Raw genomic sequence first — 16,121 nt, forward strand, 5'->3', positions numbered from 1 at the left:
CTTGGTTTACTTCCCTGGCTCTGACCCAGAGGCAAGAGAGAGGAAGTGGCTAATCTAGTTTACTTTGTTGCATTCGCTCTCTGTGGTGCAGAAAAAAGCTTTCTGTCCGTCTTTCAGATTGCAGGCCTCCTCAGGTGGTACACTCTCTATTGACTCACTTCAGCTCTTAGCGACATAATATTACTGTCAGGAGGTATAACATGTTGGAAATGTACTGACAGACCCTGTTTATCTTCTCTGAACTTATTTTGTGAGTAAATAATGTTGCAGTACAATATAACAATGCAAAAAGCATTACAAAACAAATCCTGCAGGACAATTCCACCGATGCAGGCTGGCTAATGTATACCCAAAGAATTGAGAAAAACAGACACTGGTTAAGAGAAACAATGTAATAGGAAATTGAGGTAGATAGCAATATGTGCACTGATATGCTGATATGTCAGAAAGAACGCATCCCTCCACTATAGGGATGGGTGGGGTGGGGTGGTAATGGCCCAGTAATAGACATGTAAGTGGCTTGTGTAAGTTCTAATGACCTGCTGGAAGAAACCAATGCAATCTTCTGCTAAGTGGTAGCAAGAGCACTACTTTTGAAATGAAACTGAATGGCATTTTAATAAGACAAGCACCCAAATGAACACAAAACTCATAAATTAACATGGGATGAATGAAGTGAGTATTTCAAGCACGCATACACAAACACAGCTGAGAAACGCATGTTGGAATATTAAAGCCAATGCACCGTGAAACAATCACTACGTGTTGCAGTCTTGTTAAACCACAGCTCATTCGCTCTGTAGCAGCTCAATCATGGAAACAATCCCAGACTTGCCGAGCTTGGTTGCCAAATTTGTCAAATGGTTCCCTCGGAATTGCCTCTGTGGTTATTACACTAGAACTGAAGTTTCTGAACTTTTTAACAGAAAGGTCATAGAAGTTAATAAGCTGTACTGCAGATAGCTTCTGGTAAACCATTTTATCTGAGGGACATTTATTCAAGCAACAACTAATGACAGAGAGAAAATAATCTTTAATGAAAACTTTATCGATTCATCTACAGATTACTTCCTCAATTAACTGACTGAAAGAATAATCTGCTGTTGAGTATTTGGTCTAAGTGAGAAAATAATTAAAAATGCCCAACACCATTTCCCCTCAAAGTCCAAAGTAATGTATTCAAATTGCTTGTTTTGTCCAAAACCCAATGATATTCATAATAGTAGAGTACTAATAAAGCAGAAAAAGCCTCATAATCAAGCAGCTGGAGCCAGTGAATATTTGGCAGTTTTAGCAACAAAAAAATAAAATATAATAACTTAAAAATGTACTATTATTTTTAGAATTGTTGCAGATTAACTTAGCTAATCACAGCTAATCACATAATATACTTATAGTTTCAAATAAAATTTGCTGTGATGGAGAGATATCAATATGGAGACATCATGTATTTCCCCTCAAGTAGTGATGTTGAGATTTACTTAAACTGCATCATTTATCCACCATTTGACCCAATGCACATCTATTTTAAGATGTGACGCAGAGGCACGGGGGCATCACACAAAATGCTAATTCCTACATAATGTTGTCTTTAAAACCTGTGATTTTTTTTCTTTATATCATTCTGTGCAATCACAATCGTTTTTCGCTCCCGTTTGTAATGTATCCCCTTAGTTAGCTAATGCTAACAGGTAACTTTCAGGTTGCCTTGTGCTGCATGGCAACAACAATAATAATGCAACTCTCCCGCAGGCGTTTGCTCTCTCCTCCAGCTAGTAGAGCAAAAGGCTGCACTTTGCATCCAAGCCGAAGAATAAAGCTCCTATCTGATCGCAGCCTCACAGAGTGCTGTAAGAGGGAGAGAGAGCAGAGGGACAGAGAGAGAGAGAGACAGAGAAGCCTGTTAAAGTCAGTCGCTGCCACTTCACAGCTGCATCATGGGTCATTAGAGTCGCGGGGCAGGTAAAATTATGCACTACATAGTCAGGATGGATACTTCATTATACTGTAATAAGGGAGTCGGAGAGATATATCTAAAATGAAGAGCAATTGTGAAATGTGAAATGTGAAAACCACTGCCCAAGGGAAATTTACATGTGATAAATCAGTGTACTCTTGTACGGGAAAAGACATTTAGTCTAGTGCTTATAGCCATCCTTGTTTTGATTGAGTTGTGGCAATAAAGTCAGTGAAGTAAGCACCGAAGTTACTCAGAGGGATTCTGTACATTTGCATTTCTGGGCAAGCAGCAGAGATATAAAGCCAAGCATACGAGGGACAGCGTGGAAGGAGAGGAAAAAACTGTTTATGGTGTTAAAAAGCAGCGGAAATGCAAGGGAGGCAGAGGGAGAGGGGGAAGCGATGGGTGATGTCATTTCCAGCTGGCACAGGACCGGGTGACCGTACCCGATATCAGCCGCTCCCTTGTAAAAAATAACGAGTCCTCGGCAAAATGATTAATTGCCCGACAGCACAAAGTTTATAGAAAAGGGAAAAAAAAGAGGGATGGTGGAGGGGAGGTGGAAGTGGTGGTGGGGGTCCCCGAGTTACAGAGGAGCAGAAAATAGCAAAGGAGTGAGAGAGAGAGAGAGAGAGGGAGGTTGAGGGAGAGCGACATCAAAAGAGAGGCAGAGAGAGAGAGCGAGCAAGAAAGGTGTTGGGGTGGAGAGAGATTGGAGGCGAAGCAGAGGCAGAGAGAGGGATGGAGAGAGAGAGAGAGAGAGAGCGAGAGAGAGAAAGAGAGAGAAAGAGGGTATAGAGAGTGAGGAAGGAAAAAGTAGCAAAGGAGAGAGTCAGACAAACAGAGAGGGAGGTGCGGAGAGAATGAGTGAGGCATTCATTAATATGATGTTCGTTATCTCTGACCGACTCCCTCAACAAATGTTCCTCTGTGTTCTCTAGTGTGCTATTCAATAGGCCCATAGCTGTGTGGGTGTGTGTGTGTGCATGCACGTGCGTGTGTGTGCGTATGTGTGTATTCCCCTGTATGCATGCGTTCATGAAGTGTCTGAGCTCTGTACAGCACAAATGTGTGAATGCAGCCGTGTGCCTATGCTCTCTCAGGCAGGTCTATTAAATTGCCTATCGCACTCGAAGCTCACAGGAAGTCACAACAGTGTGAAGTGGAAGGACGTGAAATGGTGCTCGAAATGTAAGCTTTGAAGTTGCAGCAGATGCACGTGACACCATTCTGAAAGGAGTTGTTTGGCTTCATCAAGCTAATGGCTAAGCCAAAGAAACGGTCCAGAATGGTATGTTTGGCTTCGACGTGTTATTCCGTCTCGCACACACATACATACTACATCCTTCAGTTTCAGGGTATCGTCTTCTATCTGGGCTACGTCACCAACGTGTAAGCATCGTAGTTGAAGACGTTTCAAAAATATGTTAATTTATCGACAGACTGTAATGTACAATATTATCTTGTCAGTGTGATATTTACTTAAGTAGGCATGCTAACCAGCTAACCTCAACTTTTCCTGGTCCAAAGCTCCAGTGTCCCAGTCGGCATCGCTAGTCGTGCAGCTAAATGAGCCAAGTCACAAATGTTAGCGGCAGTTAGCAGGTACTCCGGTGGTACATTCCTCCCTATTTGTTTTGAGGATGAATTTAACAAGTCAATTGCATTAACATTTAGTTAAACATTGGTGTTCGGACCTAGGTGACGTTTCTTCTTCTCTTTTATTTTCTAGTACTGTGTTGCTGGACAAGCAAGACAAAGAGATAAACCAAATCTAGCCAACAGCTATACCTGATCGCTATTTTTGAAGCAACTGCAGTGTGAATGCCGGATGTTGAAGAGCAGATGCTACACCACATTAATGACTTTATAAAGCTGAATAATAGTGATGATGATGCAGCAGCCAAACACACATCTTTGGAGCTTTGCAGACGCACAGGACATTGATACATTTCAAAAATGGACGATAACTGTTGTGCTTTAAACCCTCAGCAGAGTATGATTGGGTGAAACTATAATCATATCCCTTCTTGTTACAGCATGGCAAGGTGTTTTCCGCTTGGCCGGCAGAGGCCTGGGTCTGCGAGAGAACATTATTCAGCATATCCTGCCTGTCTTGCCTTGTCTGCAGTCATCATATCCTATACTACAGGTCGGGAGGACGGTAGTGAAAATGCCTTTGAGTGAAATGTTACTGCCGGAGAAAGCAGAGGTCTGCGGATTTGAAAACCACAGTTGGTCATTTATGAAAAAAAAAAATCTTGTTTTCTGTCTTGCAAATGGTGTGTTTCCCAAAGATCTGAGGACAATAAAAATACCGCCTCCAACAGGGAACTTCAACGAGTTTTTTCTTTCACATGATAAGCAGTTTTTTGTTGCTTTTGGCAGCGCGTATCACAAATTTGCACTGTACAGTTTTACCATGGACATGAGACAGACAGATATCTCCCTTCTTCTCCCCTCCTTCTTTGGTCACCACAACTCCTCTCTTTTCCTCACTTTCCTCTTTTACCACCGAGCCTCCTTGCCTCTCATTTTCCCTCTTCTTCTTCTTCTTCTTCTTCTTCTTCTTCTTCTTCTCTCCTCTCAGCCCCTTCTCTGCACTCCTCTTCGCCTTATTCAAAAGGTGTGTGACAGATAATAAAATGCTGTGGTGGTCGGCAGGCGGCGACACCATGTAATGCAGGAGAGGGATGAGGGCAATTTGCATCATGGGAAGGAAGGAAGGAAGGAAGGAAGGAAAAAAAGAAAGAGAGAAAGAAAGAAAGAAAGAAAGAAAGAAAGAAAGAAAGAAAGTTTGTTTTTGCCTAATCAAATAAATATAGGCTATAATTTTGTCCATATAGGCACAATCTAATTATATTTCTGTAATATTCATAGAGAGACATGCTGTAATTCATTGACTCCACATTGTGTTTGTGTACAGAACACACACAAACACACACACACACACACACACACACACACACACACACACACACACACACAGGCAGCACCCCCAGACTTTATGCAACAGCCCTCCAACAGCCTCTGCATTTAAATCTCCTCAATGTCTTCAGCGGCAAAGCAGCATTTTCGACTCATCTAGTTGATTAGAGCGAGCCTTTACACTCTCCTTCTCTTCCTCCCTCTCTCTCTCTCTCTCTCTCTCTCTCTCTCTCTCTCTCTCTCACACACACACAAACAAACACACACACACACCGGTGTGTCAGTCATTGGAATAATATACAGCATAAACCTTCCTTCCTTCTCCCCTCTCGTCTCAACTCTCGCAGCTCTCCTCATCTCCTCTCTTCAGCATTTCTCCGACCGGCTCTCTCTCTCTCTCTCTCTCTCTCTCTCTCTCTCTCTCTCTCTCTCTCCCTCCCTCCCTCTCTCCCTTTTCTTTCAGGGAGAGCTGATATCTCTGGCGGTTTGCCGCATGGAAGTCGCCCAGGCAGAGCAGAATATCATCTGTCTGATCCGGACTCCTTCTCTCCAGTCGCCGACCACTGCACGAGCAGACACCCCATCACACTCACATTTTCCCGGGATTCAACGGGATATAACGGCGTCTATCCGCTGACCGACCGCCGCTGACAGGAGAGTCTGAATCCCGTCTCCATTCCTGCAGTGGGAGGGGAGGAGGAGGAGGAGGAGGGGGGGCTGATATTTCTTACTCAAATGTAACAACAACCAAACAAGACGCACCGGATCGTCAAGTGCGCAAAAGCCGCATCTTGAAACATTACGCACGGCTCGTCTGATTCCATCTCTCCCTTTATCTTCTATTCCCTCCGTCCCCAGCGCGGACTAACCGGGGACCGGCGGTTGGGGGTGGGGGGGGGAGAGAGAAGACTTCCACGGCATGGAGTCCTGAATTTACCAAGCGACCCACCAGGAGGAATGAAACTGAGAAAATCCGTCGCTGTGGTGGAATATTAATAACCCGCTCCTCACAATAAAACCAGAGGATGTTGCAGCAGAGTTTGGGACTCTAGAGATCATTCAAACTTTTTTTTTTTCTTTTTTTTTTTCTGTTACTCGTCTGCGTTTTTAATCTCTTTCCCTCTCCTCTTCCTCGCCCATGGGACTTCTATTTTCGTGACTGATTTGCAGCACTTCGCTTCTCTATCATGGACCGGTCGACGTCTTTGGATATAGAAGCGCTCAAGGTAAGACGCTCGCAGCCTGGCGGCGCGCGCCTGTCCGCCCGGAGGAGAGTTGCGATCCTCCGCTGGGCGGGTGGAGCGGGTGGCTCGGAGGGTGACGGGCCATGACGGGGTGGCCGGTCGGGTGGCTGTTATCACTGGGTGGCTGGTTGATCGGCTGATGGTGAAGGGTGAAGCTGATGCGCAGGGTGAACGGCTGAGTTTGGGCTAGATGGGTGACCCCCGGACGCTGGGGACGTCTTGAGCTGTGATAGACAAATTGTGGCGGGTCGCCAGGGTCGGAGCACTGGTTGTTGCAACACCCGCTCTGACAAACACGCACAAACCCCTCACTCTTTCTGTGTTGGCGAGGGAATAAAGAGACAGAGAGAGAGAGAGAGAGAGAGAGAGAGAGAGAGAGAGAGAGAGAGAGAGAGCATGTCAGTGTTGGGTGCGTGGGGTGAATTTCAATATGCTTCGCTTGCACCGAGAGGATAGTTGCGGAGAGCTGCTGTGGGCGTCGGTGGGACGCTCGATCGAAGGGGCGGCATAGATATAGACGGATAGAAGGGGAGAGAGGGGGATGGAGGAGGGGGGATGGCCACGCTATCACCCCTCCATCGAATTCACGCAGTTCTGCTTAAAAGTGAAAACAGTGTGCGCTTTGCGCGCCCGTGCCCGCCGTGTGTGGGGGTCTCTGCTCTAACACCTCTCCCCTGAGTTGTGGCCCCCCCACTAGATGTGTTCACGTGGATGCCATGTAAGATGAGTGCAGGTTTGTTAGAACTTAAATTTCAACACATAGCATATCTAGATGATGTCAAGGTAAAGCTCTTTAGGCTGTGTGTGCATGGCGTGGTTTATCCTGCACTCCCTACAGATCGCAATCATGCAGAACTATCACAGAAAACCCGCTTGGAAAGCAGGTGCACCAGGGGAGCACTCAGCAACTGCTCCCTCCGTACCAGTAGTCCATCCCTCATCCCCCCCCTCAGAATTTTACTGCCAAATGAAATCATTTGGACGTTTTGGTGTGGAGGTGTTTTGCGTGCTCACCCGAAGGCATCCAAAAACCTGGATAGACTTAACATTCGAGTGAGGAAAACGGTTTTCAATAGCCAAAGCTATTGGTCCCCAAAGGAGTACAAGCTCGTTGTTGGAGAAATGGAAGTATTTTAATGATACCACTGGGAGTCATGAGACGGTTCAGTCAGGTCACGGTCGCAACAGACATTAAATGCCACATGCACATGCTGTAATGTCAGACTTCTCATCAAGGAATGTGAAGAGGAAGGAATAGTGGGTGGAAATGTCCACTTTCCATGTGCCGGTGCCATTTCTGATAGCAGTGATTGGCTAAATCACTAAATCGATGAGATTCCCCAGGAGTTTGACATTTCAAGTAGCATTTTATGTGATCACATTTCTGAGAAGGGGGCCTCCATACTGCTCGGACGCAGTGCTCCAAATTGACTTTGACTCAGCTGGCTGATCGCAGATTCCAAAGATGGAAATTGACATTCTGATTCAAAAATGACCTTAACTGTTTGGCCAATGAACTTGAGCTGCACAGTTGTGTGGGTTCTCTCGTTGTCTTTGTCACACGTTTCGGCTGTTAGCTCAAGTTCAGCACAACCTGTCAGTGGCATTTAGCAAATTCATTCCAGGTGACTGAAATCTAAACTGTGTCAGGGCACGAAACTTGCTCAGAAATGAGAGTCTGAAGAGGGTGAATGTGTTACAGGCAGAGCAACTTAATTTATCTCCTGGCAGTGTAATGTGAGCTTTAGATTAGGCTCTATCGGACTTGTTTTTGCCCATCTGTCATCTTTGAAAGCTCTTTATGTTAACACATACAGTAGTTTTGCTAACTAGTATGCTTTATCTCTAATGCTTAATATCTCAGTGCGGCATTCCCATACAAAACCGGAAAACTCCAAAAACATCATATGATATGTTCTGATATGTTATGCATAGGCCCCCTTTACAAAACTTTGTTTTAAAAAAAAAACTCTATATTTTCAGGTCTTTTGGGTGCGTTCAGCTATTGAGCTTACTGCTTAACAACCTGTTTTCCAGAATTTCTGCATTAGAGTTGGTGTTTGAGAACTCAAGTTCTTCCATAGTCACAACAGCCACCATTATGAGAAATAACACCTAAGTTGGAAAGTACCATGATTGTCTTTTAACATGTAATTTACGCACATTACAGTTTGATGAGCGATTGGGTATCGTGTCATTTGCATCAGTGTTGTAGCTCCACATTCAAAGAATATCACCATAGCTACTTCCTTTTAATAAGTAATTATCCTGTCTGTGCGAAATCTCCTGTTGTTGGCACAGAGAAGGGTTCCTCTCACACACACACACACACACACACACACACACACACACACACACACACACACACACACACACACACACACACACACACACACACACACATACACGCACACACACACACACCCCTGGTGTGACAGCATTGGGTGGCCACCAATTAAATCTCACCCATGGCAGTGTTCGCACAACACTCTGCCTGTTGAGTTTAAAAGATTTCCATCAACTTCCACCAGTCCATCTACTCATCCATCTGCTGGTTGTTTTCTGCAGGGCTTGTGTCATATCCTTGGCAGTGCTGACAATCCCTGAGTCCTCATGCATTGGTAGTTGGCACTCAAGCATACACATACACACACACAAACACCAACACACCGACACACTTCTGCTGTGTTTGGTGTGAAGGTCCCAGATGTGCGCATGTGCGTGTTTGTCACCATACTTCAAAATATTTTTGGGAATTAATGTAAATCAATACAGTGTCCTCTCAGGGGTAGCAAAACTGTGTGTGTGTGTGTGTGTGTGTGTGTGTGAGTGCATACAGGTTTGCTGGCCAGCTGGCTGTTCAAACGAAAGTAAACTGGACACACACACACACACACTCTGAGCAATCCAATCTAATCTAAAAGCCAGTTTTTGTGTGCGTGTGTGTACGTGAGTGTCAGTGTGTTCCTCAAAGCGCAGTCAGGAAATGAACGACAGGCAAGGACAACATTGTGACACTGGAAGTCACATGTATATCAAATGTACAAGTGGTGTATGTTTGTGTTTGTATTTCTGTGTGTGTGCATGTGTGTGTGTATGTGCGTGCACGTGTGTGTGTGTGTGTGTGTGTGTGTGTGTGTGTGCGCGCGCGTGTGTTTCTTGATTTGACCAAAGGCCGATCTGCTTGTAAATCAGTGCAGGTTTCAATATCAATGGAGCAGTTTAAGTGCTATTGATCTTTAGTAATAGCTGTACCATAAATTATATGCAGTATAATAAAGGCAGTCAGATTGAATTTGACCCTCTAGATCAGAGGCTTTCAACTTGTTACAAGAACAAGTATTGCAAAGACCAAAGAATAGTTTAATTTCAGGAGTGCCAGATCAAAATTATTGTTTAACCCTTGTGTAACCAGGCAAGAATAATCCTGTTTGTAATGGCACCAACGTTAAAAGTGTGTTCACTGGTCACTGTGATAAGACATATCACCACATGTGAGCCACTTTCATCCATCCATCTGAAATGAAAGCCCTCAGTTTACAGTACGACCACTGTTTAATGGACGGCTAGATGGTTATGTGGCTGCTAGTGTCGACATACTTATCAGGTACTTAAACTAATACTCATGCCAACTAGATTTCATTTCAGAATAGAACTGAATAACCAAATGATGGTTAGTTACCTGCCAAAGTAGATGGCAAAGTAAACCAACTTATGGTACAGTCGTCAGCCAGAATGAACCAGCATTTGCATGGTGGCTGCTTTCCCACCCTGGTCGCACTCTTTCACACAACCCCATTTGGTAGGCACCCAGTGCAGCCACAGTTTTGCATTTCTGGCCACTGAGCAACTCAATTGGAGCAATTGGGGGTTCAGTGCCTCTTCCAAGGGCACTTCAACTGTAGCTGCTGAGGGATGGGAGAACATTACTCATTCAGTTAAGCCAGCCAGCCCCAAGCCTTCCTCTCTAACCTTCAGGAAAGCACGATTCCTCATCTGTGTATTTGCAAGCACTGGTTCAGTTTCACCATGTTACAAGCACAAACATACACCAGGTGTGAACCGATGACATAATGGGCTGCCATGTGAAATGCATCATATTTTGGTGACAGTTTTGTTACCAGTTTGTTGATGCTGCCAGTGTAACAGCTGCACACATTGAAAAGTGGGTGCCTCACTCCAAGCCAAACAGACTTCATTCGCGATATAGTGGACCCTTTCTGAACATCTGCACACAGGCTCTCTCCATTTTTAAAACTATGGCAGATAGGCTATAATATATACGTATACTGAGGGTGACATGTTATTTATAACAAAGCCTCCAGGTTGCCTAAATAACCTTCAACCTGGCGTTTTCTCAACATTTGTCATGAACAAAGGACATGGGATCATCTAATATGCAAATAGACTGAAGAAAACCAATGTACCAATATATATCTAACCCTCAGTGCACTTGCCATCAGTATAGCAAGAATTAATGTTGTAGTCCAGACCACTTGAACTGAGACCAAGTCATGAACAAGACCACAGTCTATCAAGACCCAGAAGAGACCAAGACTTTGAGGGGTTGAGAGTGAGTCAAGACCAAGTGCAGTGCCAGTCCCACACTGATAGACACACAATAAAATGTGGCACCTGCAAACCACTGGCACTGGTATTGGCCTGAAAAATGGTGTATCTGTTGGGTTCTAATCTGTATACTGTAGCCTTGAAGTAATGGTCTTGGCTAGTCTTGAAATAAGATAAAATAAATTGTCTTGAAATCTGAGACTGAGGAAAGACCAAGTAAAACCATGGCTGAGTCCAAGCTCAGACCAAGACCCTCAAAATGTGGTCTTGAGACGAAGACATCACTAGTGCTACAACACTAAGACCAAGACCGTGTCTTATGTCATTCACTGACGTACAGTGACAGGACATCATTACATAGCTCTATGTTTTCAATTGAGGTGACAGCAAATTTGAATCCCTGTGACACAATCTCATTTGCTTTCACCAAACAGCCTTCTCCATTTCTATTAATTATACAAATCACTCAAAATCCTTGTCTTTCTATTCTTAAAAATAAAACTAAAAAACTAAAAAGATTTCCTGGCATCTGAAACTAGAATGCTTAGATCAATGTCACGCAGAAGTACATCATTGTCTGGATAACTATGCGGTTTGGCTCTTCTGATCTTGTTCATCACAGACGAAGACTGGGTGGCGTGGAGGGTGAAGAATGGCCTAAACTTGATTGTGAATAGGTTAAGGTCTGACTAAGTATTGTTTTGAAGTATATTATTACGTTATGTTGAAACTTTTGCACGATGTAGAGCGATGGAATGTTTGGAAGGTAAGGGATTGAATAGGACGCCTTTCAGTTTCCTCAAGGCTTTCTTATACTCTCCCACACTCTCTCAACCATTCCATTCACTCTATCCACACACACACACACACACGCACACACACACACACACACACACTTAGAGCCTGGAGAGCACAAGCATACACTACTTGTAATTTGCCAATTCCAATAGTCATTCACCTTTTTCGTCCACATCAGTTCATTTTACAGGTAATTAGCTGTTCTTCGAAGAAAGTTCCTTCCTTTACTCAGTAGTGTGTGTGTGTGTGTGTGTGTGTGTGTGTGTGTGTGTGTGTGTGTGTGTGTGTGTGTGTGTATTTGTGTTCCTGTATTTGATTAAAATAAAGAGTATGGTTCCGTGCGTATGTGTGTGTGTGTGTGTGCATGCATGTGTGTGTTACATTTGCTGCTTGAGTTGCATTGTTTAAAGGTCTAACAGCTAGCGGGCTACCGTTGGCCTTCTAAAGGTTAACTTACAGTATTTAATCTGAGTGTGTGTGTTTGTGCGCCTACATATTAATGTGCATGATAGCAATTTTGTTATGTTTCCTAAGCAGCAGAGTGAAGTAATTCACACTGAGGAACCCTCAACCTCAGTATTGCTTGTACATTCTTTCTGTCCATCTGTGAATTTCCCACCACTTCACATCATAAAGGAACTTAAGGAATATCCAACATCACTTTGTCAAGTACATTTATTCACTTTCGTCATGGAAGTTAGAGGAGATGTTTGAGATCAGCTGTTTGAGATCAATAACCTCTTGGTGTGTTCTCCGTGTCTAGCTTAGCTTAGCACAAACAATTGAAACGGTGGAAAAACAGCTAGCCTAACCACCTGTCTTTTTCTTTTGGTATTTACTTTGACCGCGGGTTAGTCCCGCAGAGTCTGATGGTGGAGGATTTGTTGTCATAGCGAAAATCAAAAGTGCCCATTTGGCAATATTTACTCAATGTTGACAGGAAACCTGGAAAATGTAGTTCGGGAAAAGGAGTCAGTTATCCCAATGAGAAGTTGGAAGTGTGCAACCTGTCATCTGCAACTTCACATCCAACATGTCCCTCTTGTTCCATTATTAGTAGAAATGAGACAGTGCTTTGATAAGCAGTTATTGTAAGTGCCTGATGGATGGGCCTAGTGAATTCATGCAGCTTAAGAAGTCCTGACCTTCTACTGGAATGCACACAAGTGATTATTCGATGCATTTTTGGCTAGCTCGCCAACAAACACAATAATAATTTAACAATAAAACTTTTTCAGACAATTTCTCTGTTGGAATAAAGCTTTTCTACCATTTCTAAGCCCAAACATGGCCTGGACCTGCTGTACAGCCTGTGTACAGGCAGATAAATGTAAAGCATTTCATTGTTAAACTGATGCATAAACTTCCTTCCATGAGTCATGCAACACATTAGAAGTAATTAGCGCAAACTCACAAAGAGCATTTCCAATTATTTTTCTGTGTTTTGTGGACATGCATATCCATGGGCTCCATTTCTTACACCTCACCTGAGGCCATAGACTACATTAAATGTGAGTCACTGAGTCTATTGGTTTCGGGGTGCACTTAATGTTTTATTTATAGTATCTGTGTTTAATTAGGACCTTAGCTGTTGGGAGGCTAACAGATTGCCTACAGTTTGCGTGCCATATCCCACCACACACAAGACAAATACCAAGTGAGCATCAACGAGCTTAGTCTATAACAGCATTTATCATCCCATGTCAATGCATTTTAAAAAATTCTGACAGTCAAAATGTATACGGTCAAATCTGATCGTGACTGGCTCAGAAATTAGATTCCTAGCTAAGAAAAATGGCTTGGTAGAATGAATTATGGACCAGATTGGTGCTGGGAAAGTCCTATGGGCGCATAAAGTAGGATGCTGTAAAGACCGACCTGTGCAGACCAATAACCTACACATCATCTATTACCATTATTAGTATAACGTCCAAAAGATTTTGGGGGTCAAACAGAAAGTTAATGAGCTGTGGGCTGAATGGGGCAAATTTAATTATTTTAAAGAAATCCTGGCACTGCCAAGCCAGTGTTATACAGAAACTAGCAAGTGCTGCCAGTGAGGCTGTGTGCCCTGCAAGTAAATAGTCTTGGAAGCTAAACACACTTTGCATGAAATTACAGGATGAACATCGGCTACATTCAAGTAGAATTTACTCAAGCATCCGAGATGTTTCAGGGACACAGGCGGCATCCTCAGAGTCGCAATTACCAATACGGAGGCATTTTCAAACCCTCAGGGAGGAAATTATAGACAGGGAAGGTGTGAGTGGAGATTCACTGGTCCACAGTAGATGTGTACCTGGGGAGGTGAAGGCAGAGTGGACTGCAGAGGTGTTTTGTAAGCTGAGAGAAAACATGATGGTGTTGAACTTGGCCCTAGGGAGGCTCTGGGGTCCACAGCACTGTACGGTTGTAATAATTGCACACACACCCATGCACACACACACACACACACACACACACACACACACACACACACACACACACACACACACACACACACACACACACACACACACATAGCCCTGCAAACCATCACTTACTGCTAATAATAGCTTATGGGCAGCAGCGTGTGTGGATGCATTAACATATAGGCTTCCTGCTTTCACATACAGATACAGAAACAAACACAAACACATGTTTGCCTCAGGCATATTTACCATGCACCTTGGCCCCAGATCTCCACTAATAGCAGTGATCACACACACACACACACACACACACACACACACACACACACACACACACACACACACACACACACACACACACACACACACACACACACACACACACACACACACACACACACACGTCCCTTGCCTTAACAGACACTTACGCTTATCCTTACTAGCTGCCACTCAACTTTTCCTCTGTAAGCCTCAGGGTGTGTGAGTGTGTGTGTTTTCTATGTATGTATGACTTTTGTTTCCCATGTTAGTCGACCCCAATGCCAGAAAACACTTTGTCCGTTTCACTTTCTGACATTCTGTTGCAGTTTTACTTATAGTCCCTCTTGGGCTGGAGGCATTTTGACACTTGCCTCTGTGTGTGTGTGTGTGTGTGTGTGTGTGTGTGTGTGTGTGTGTGTGTGTGTGTGTGTGTGTGTGTGTGTGTGTGTGTGCGCGCGCGTGCGTGTGTGTGTGTGTGTGTGTGTGTGCATGAGAGCGAGCAAATGTGTGTCTCTGCGGATGTACAGTAATTCAAATGCAAATCATATAGTATTACACTTTCTCTGCAGCAAATTAAAGCCAAATTTGATGCGTCGACTGTTGCACTAGAGGCTCTTGTTACATCTGACATATTTTCCCATGTTGACTTTTCTATTTGTTATCTGCGACTCTGCCCCGTTTTGACTTGCACTGCTGTCACTCAGTATGTTAATATTTCCAGTTCAGACAGTGTGTTTACGTGGCCGGGCTTAGCCCCAACCCTTTAAAAGCCATTTCCTTTTTCCCTGTCCAAGTAGAAGCAAAATAGCTTTAACAAGATTCAGAGTTTCTCTCCACAGCCCGGGTGGAATGTCTGCTGAATGCCGACTGGAGGTGTGTGCATCATCGCTTTAATAAACCAGTTACCCAAATATGTCATTTTAGCTTGGCACTTTGAGGAAATGTGGATGAAGCTGGCCTATGGTTAAAGCTGCAGTAGGCGAGAATTTGAGATACAGTTACAGCCTACTTACTGGCCTAAATCACAATGTGGTGCTGCAACAGAGGATAGCTGAATGAATAAAAACTTGAAGTAAAATACAAACTGCCACAGTGCTCACAGCAGCGAGTGAGCACTCCAAACAGAGAAAGCATGGCTCAGCAACACTTGCTCTGATTCCCTCAATTCTTTGGTGTTCTGGGTCGGGTGCAGTTTACTGGGATCAAACAGGACTCCAGGGTAGTTTCACATAATTACACAAGCCTTGCTGCCATTTGGAACCTCCAACAAACAGCTTGAAGTTAATCAGTTGAAATCCAGAGACAGCTTACGCACGGTATCATTCATATTTTTGATATTATTCACTACAAATCATGTTATCATGTTGACAGAAGAAGAACAGTATTGGCTTGATGTGCTGTGCTGCTTATTAAAAGCTCACAACTAAGAATGCAGAAGGTACAACTGGGAGTGACCTAAATGCTAGCACCAGCATAGCATCACAAGATGGATAGTCATTAGTTTAGCACTTCAGTTTTGTTGAAAAATACATAATAATAAAAAAATAAAGCTTTTATGACAAATTTTACTCCATGCAGCAAAACTACAGAGTGGATTCAAACCCCGAGCTTCAACCTCAGTAGCCTGCATGAGGCGTGCACTTAACTGGGTGAGCTATTTATCATATTTGCATGGTATTTAATAAACCTGCTGATGACACTAGAGGAAAAGTCATGGAATCATCCCATGGGGATCGTGAATCTCTGTTGTGGTGGGGGTTTTTTTGCGTCCTTCTTGCCTTGCAGGCCCCTGGTCAGCAGGGTTAGTCCCCTTGGGGTTTTTAACCCTAACCCTTAAGACATGCAGAACAACCACAGAGTCACTACTACACTAATTATGAAAAAATATAGTCATATTTTATATCAAATTGTCTACAATGTGTAAAAAACATGTTTATATGACCCAAACAC

At 43.7% G+C, this 16,121-nt stretch overlaps 1 protein-coding gene across 1 annotated transcript in view; it reads left to right on the forward strand.

The window, feature by feature from the left end:
• The first annotated feature begins 5,803 nt into the window (after positions 1 to 5,803).
• Positions 5,804 to 16,121, forward strand: part of LOC119028631 (zeta-sarcoglycan) — a 325,032-nt gene continuing 314,714 nt past the window's right edge. The window contains exon 1 of the mRNA XM_037114889.1: positions 5,804 to 6,114. Coding sequence (XP_036970784.1) covers positions 6,076 to 6,114 — 39 coding nt within the window. The 5' untranslated portion in view covers positions 5,804 to 6,075. The remainder of the gene's footprint in view (positions 6,115 to 16,121) is intronic.

The sequence above is a fragment of the Acanthopagrus latus genome, chromosome 1 (genome assembly GCF_904848185.1).
Source record: "Acanthopagrus latus isolate v.2019 chromosome 1, fAcaLat1.1, whole genome shotgun sequence".
Lineage (NCBI taxonomy): Eukaryota > Metazoa > Chordata > Actinopteri > Spariformes > Sparidae > Acanthopagrus > Acanthopagrus latus.